This window comes from Ailuropoda melanoleuca, chromosome 6, assembly GCF_002007445.2.
Source record: "Ailuropoda melanoleuca isolate Jingjing chromosome 6, ASM200744v2, whole genome shotgun sequence".
NCBI classification, from domain to species: domain Eukaryota; kingdom Metazoa; phylum Chordata; class Mammalia; order Carnivora; family Ursidae; genus Ailuropoda; species Ailuropoda melanoleuca.
In genome coordinates this window covers 32,613,771-32,619,752 of record NC_048223.1, presented here as the reverse complement: position 1 = coordinate 32,619,752, position 5,982 = coordinate 32,613,771, and the positions used below count along the sequence as shown (strand labels likewise).

At 46.0% G+C, this 5,982-nt stretch overlaps 1 protein-coding gene across 1 annotated transcript in view; it reads right to left on the bottom strand.

Moving 5' to 3' along the window:
• The window catches only part of CMTM8 (CKLF like MARVEL transmembrane domain containing 8), a 110,560-nt gene extending 104,584 nt beyond the window's left edge, over positions 1 to 5,976 (bottom strand). Inside the window, exon 1 of the mRNA XM_034662127.1 lies at positions 5,732 to 5,976. Coding sequence (XP_034518018.1) covers positions 5,732 to 5,878 — 147 coding nt within the window. The 5' untranslated portion in view covers positions 5,879 to 5,976. The remainder of the gene's footprint in view (positions 1 to 5,731) is intronic.
• Between the last annotated feature and the right edge of the window lie 6 nt (positions 5,977 to 5,982).

Below are 5,982 nucleotides of genomic sequence, written 5' to 3'. Positions count from 1 at the left end.
AAAAAAAAAAAAAGAATGTCCTAAGAAATTAATTATTAATGAGGAAAGGTCATTTATCAGGACTCAGCAGGACACCCGGCACTTGCAGATTGGGTAATCCGAGTTGAGTTTAATAAAGGTGTTAGTTATAGAGCAGGGTGCAGGAAAACCACAGCGATAGTGCAGGGCCTGGCAATGGTAAGCAGCTGGGAGTGAAGGGCTATCAGAGCCAGGGAAAACAGCTGTGTGGAGGGGTGGCCAGACAGCCCGCCTTCCATGGAGGGACAGTCAAGCTGCTCAGAGTCAGCAGGGAGGAGTCCCAGGGACTGAACACCCAGAACCCGCTCTCCTCTCACCCCGCAGGAGGCACTTTTGATGAATCCAGTGACCCATCAGAGGGGAGCCCCTTGAGACAGTCCACGCAAGTTAGCCTTGAGGGTGGAGAACAGAGTGGAGGAGGGTGTAGAGTGGATCTGAGGGACAAATGGGAGATATCCAGCACAGATGGCCAGAAAGAATAGTTTACAAGTGACTGCATCAAAAAAAAAAAAAATTACAGATAAATGATACATACCACTTGAAAAATTCTGGAATGGTTTATTCCAAGTGCTAAATATGCACTCAGACTTTCTTAACAGTGGTGCTGCTGGCAACTGGTAAAGCAATTCATTGCTGGGGACTGTCCCAAGCACTTCAGGACATTTAGCAACCCTGACCGCCAGGGAACTAAACACCAGTAGAAGCTTCAGGTATTACAATAACCAAAAAAAAAAAAAAAAAAAAAAAAAAAAAAAAATTTTTTTTAAATCCTATCCACTCCTAGTACCATACCTGTTAGGAACCACCATGGGGGCTAGAATTACAGGAGGGTTTTCTTTCTTTCTTTTTTTTTTTTTTAAAGATTTTATTTATTTATGTGACAGAGAGACAGCCAGCGAGAGAGGGAACACAGCAGGGGAGTGGGAGAGGAAGAAGCAGGCTCCCAGCAGAGGAGCCTGATGTGGGGCTCGATTCCAGAACGGCGGGATCACGCCCTGAGCCGAAGGCAGACACTTAATGACTGCGCTAACCCAGGCGCCCCCAGGAGGGTTTTCTTAACTACATTTTTCTATTTTTTCTCCAAAGACTAGGTATTTTTTTATGAAATGGAAACTATGTTCTTTTTTTTTTTAGAATTCAACAGGATAGTATGATTTAGATTCCAGCTCTCAGTAAACTCTATTCGCCCTCCCCCACCTAAGCCTGCTCATGACAGCAGTATATGAAAGGCGACCTAACATTATTATACGGATGCTGTCATTCATTTTGAAGTAACCAATAACAGGAAGGGTGCAATTAACTCCGCTTCTGACAAATCACTTTAATTCTTCAAGTACTCGTAATTGTCATAAGATCACAGCATCCTACAAGTCACAGGTCAAGTACTGGATTGCTTCTAGCTTGTTATAAAACTTGAAACGGAAGGAAATGACTACAATTTGGTTTCAACACAATGTTACATTGGCACAGCCCAAAGTGTTTGAGTAGGTTAGCTACGACCACTCACTCCTGGGGGAAAGCCAGGGCTAGCGAATTTGACAACAGATTTGGGGAAACAATGTGTTTTGTTCTCTATTATTTCATTTCTCCCAGATTCAAGCGGGAAGTCAGAGTCTTAGCAATTCTTTCTCTCAGTATTTGTAAACAAACAAGGCAGAAAGTAACATTCTTCTGGGAGCAGGTCTATCTTAATGCCAGGGCGGGGACAGCAATAGTTTGAAACCTGCTCCCCTAATCCCCCCATAAAGAATCAGTGGTACCGTATTGCATTACCACTAAGAAGCCATCCACAATAAGCCACATCCTGATTTAGACCTTTAAAGATGCACAAAAAAGTATCTTAGATCAATAAAGCATATATCATTTAAAATGATCCTTTATATTTTTATTTTAGAAATTCTCCTAACTTAAAAAAGTATTTTTAATTTAATATGTTCATACTACTGATAATAATTTAAACAAGCAGAACTTTATGGAAATTTCAGAATATGTAACAAACCCTTAACTTGTGTACTCTTTGACACATAATTGTACTTTAAAGAACTTTCCCTTGAGAAAAATCACTGGATAAATGTGGAAAGAGGAACAAAGAAGGAAAATTGCTATAGCACTGGCTGTACTAGTAAAACCTAGAAACATGTTAGTTTTGGGTTTTTTTTTTTAACTTTTATTTTTCTTTTGAGAGAGAGAGCACGTGTGCGCACGTGGGGAGGGGGGCAGAGGGTGAGGGAGAGAGAGAGAGAATCCCAAGCCGGCTCCACACTCCACACCCAGCACAGAGCCCAATGTGAGATCATGACCCAAGCCAAAATCAAGAGGCAGATGCCCAACCAACTGAGCTACCCCGGCACCCCGAAACATGAAAATGGAGGAAATAAAATTCAGTACTTCCTTAAAACAGAAAACTATAATAATTGAGAGATCTGAGATCCTGAGAAATGCTTATGGTATGTAAGTGAACACAGCATGTCACAAACCCACAAGTAAAATTATAAGAAAATACATGCATAGAAAAAAAAAGGGTAAAAGGAATTTCAGGAAAAACAAAAAAAGAAAACAGAAGGGTCAATTTTAAAAAAAATCTCCCATGGGGCGCCTGGGTGGCACAGCGGTTAAGCGTCTGCCTTGGATCGAGCCCCACGTCAGGCTCCTCTGCTGGGAGTCTGCTTCTTCCTCTCCCACTCCCCCTGCTTGTGTCCCCTCTCTCACTGCCCCCTGCTTGTGTCCCCTCTCTCACTGACTGTCTCTATCTCTGTCAAATAAATAAATAAAATCTTTAAAAAAAAAAATCTCCTTACACATACATAAGTTTTCCTGATTGAGAGAGGACACGAGGTCCTCAGTATAATGGAGGAAGATGGACTCAGAAGAAGGCACATAGTGTGATCTGAGAGACCTCTTAGGAGAAAGAGTCTACAGGCTTTCAGAAGGGAAAGAAAAAAACAAAAGGATGAAGAATTGAAATTTATGAAAACAAAAAACATAATAGCTCAAAGATAATGGAGGAATACTTCAAAATTCTGAAGTAAAACAATTTCCAATCTAACATTCTTTACCTAGTCAAACTACTAATTATGTGTAACAGTTAAATCAAGATATTTTTTTTTAAAGATTTTATTTATTTATTTGACAGAGATAGAGACAGCCAGCGAGAGAGGGAACACAAGTAGGGGGAGTGGGAGAGGAAGAAGCAGGCTCATAGTGGAGGAGCCTGACGTGGGGCTCGATCCCATAACGCCAGGATCACACCCTGAGCCGAAGGCAGACAGACGCTCAACCGCTGTGCCACCCAGGCGCCCCTAAATCAAGATATTTTGAAAGATGTAAATATCAATTCACACATACATCCTTTCTCAGGAAACAACTAAAGTCTGTGTGGTTCCCCCACTGGGGGTAAGGCAAAACAGAGAGGGACACTGGTCAGGAGAAGCAGGGGACCCAACCCAGAAGAGAAGGGCAGAGAAAGAATCTCCAGGGGGCTGCTGCAGGAGACCCCATGATGTGTCACCTGTGCTCAGGTGAGCAGGCCAGGTGGGGGCAGGTCAGAGGCTCCCAGAGAGAGTTGGTCATGAGATGACCTTGATAGAATCCCAGATGCCTCTCAGTTGCCTGGTAGGAGATTTCAACAATTAAGGTAAAAGGAGTGACTAAACAGCTTGAGAATGAAGAAATGGAAGAAAAAATTACTGACTCCAGGGAAACAAATTGGGCAGGAAAGTAAAAGCGCTTACAAACTACTCAGTGGCTCAGCTGTGAACAGTGTCGATGGTGTCCTAAGGTCAACACTACACTGGTTATTATCTAACCTAAAATATAGTGGGAGACAGGAAGGATGTATGTATAACAGGGGGTGGGTGGGGTAGGTAAAAGGTGGTCTGAGAGTGCTAAAGCCTTGTCTCTCAGAGGGGGAAGCCAGTGGATAACACTTATAACTGAAAAAAAAAAAAAATCAAGGAACACATTATAAACATGTATGGTTCTAAGAGATTTGAAAGTGGAGACGGTGGGGCAAACTTACAACCCTGCCCGTAATACTGACTCTTTAAAACACGTGCATATATATGTTGTCAAAAATAAAAATTTACCTATTGTAGTGGTATGGGTAATTTTTCTTACCTATTTTTCCATCTTAAAAAAATTTATTGAAATCTAAAAAGATACATGCTAAAATATCAACCATTATGGTTATTTCTAGTGATGGGATTGTGGGCCATTTACATTTTGCCCTTCACTTTTCTATTTTCTGAAAAAGTGTGGAACATAGAGCATATTGATCACAAATCAGAAAACAAAAGGCATGTTACTTCATGCCTGGTCTGAATCCACCCCGGCGGGGAGAAGCCCCCATCTCTGCCTTTAGCTTTGTTTGTGCTGCCGGAGCAGGGGAGCATGCCAGCTACTTCATTCACACAGCAAATATTTGTTGAATTCCTATAAGCCGGGCCCTGTACGGTGAGTCCAATACCTTCATTTTATTTATTGGGTTTCCTGAATCCTCAATACCAGCTGAGGGAACCAGCTGGGGGCTGAGATGAGCCAACGCTTCTCAAACTTTCTGCGCATGGGAATTGATTCAGTAGATCTGGGGTAGGGTCTGAGACTTCCCAGGAGCACGTAAGCTACTTGATGTACCCAGGTTTTATTGGGTGGGGGCTTCTCAGAGAAAATTCTGAGTCTTCTGCCACGTCTATACTACCATAGCTCACATTCTCTAACTCCGTGTAAGCTAGATTTCAACTCCACCAATGTGTAAATGAATGTGTGTGACATATGATGGAAAGCGGACAGGTTAGACAGCTGGGAAGGATACCCCCCAAGAGCAGGGCCCTGGAGTCAGGCAGGCCTGGGGCTGAGTGGCAGTCCCACCACCCCCAGGTGTGACTGACTTCCCCTCTCTATGCCTCCGTCTCTTCCCATGTAAAGTGGAATAACTGAAGCTACCCTCACAGGGTAGGGCTGTTATGTGGGTTATATGAGGGCACAAAGGCATCCAAAGGTCTTGAGGGGACCCTGGCCCACGGTGAGGACAAGAGACAGAAGCCACCACTAGCTGTTAACGGGGCTCCAGCCAAGAAGGACTGGCTGGGACTTCAGGAGAAATCACTTGACCTCTCAGCTTCCATGTCCTACGAAGGAGAATGCACATGCCAGGCCTCCTCCCCAGGAATGTTCTGAGCCTAAACCAAGATGTGCACCGCACCAGGCAGAAAACCTTCTGGTCCTCAACGAAGCTGAGGCCCTCAGATTTTAATCAGTAAAAGTTTCTTAATTCACCTCAATTTTACTACCAGGGAGATAAAAAGGCAGAGAAAAAAGTCCCCTCAGCCCCCCTGAGCTTTAGAAAGCTCTGCTTTTAGGGAGGAGGCCATCCACGTGGAGATCAGGCAAGGGAGGCATCAGGTGTCCGCGACACTCATTAACACAAACTCAACGCCCACCAAGCATCCCGCTCCCAAGATACGCCACGACCACCGAGAGGGCCCAGCAAGTCGGGTCTCTCCCCCAGCAGACATCCTGAGGGTCACGACCCTCTTTCCCCAAAGAGGGCAAGGTGATCGGACCTCGCCCGGAGAGGTGCTCTCGGAGTTGTGCACTCTGGGAAGAAAGCGAGACGGAGCCAGAAGGGTTCCCTGGCAGCCGGTCCGCGGAGGCACGCCGCCCGGGTCCCCCAGCGCCGCCCCCGCCGCCCTCCCCCCGCGCGCTCGGCACTCACGATCTCCGCCACGATGAGCAGCCCGGGCAGGGTGCGGAGGAACTCGCGGTCGTAGGCGAAGCTGCTGCTGCTGGTGGAGAAGTTCTCGGCGAAGGAGCTGGCAGTGGTGGTGACGGTATGCGAGCGGGCGCGCTGCGGCTCCTCCATCGCCGCGCCTCGGCCGGGCTGGCCCCTCCTTGGGGACCCCCCGCGCGTCTGGGGCTGGACGGGCGGCCCCGAGCCCTGGGGACACCGGCGGGGGGGAGGGGAAC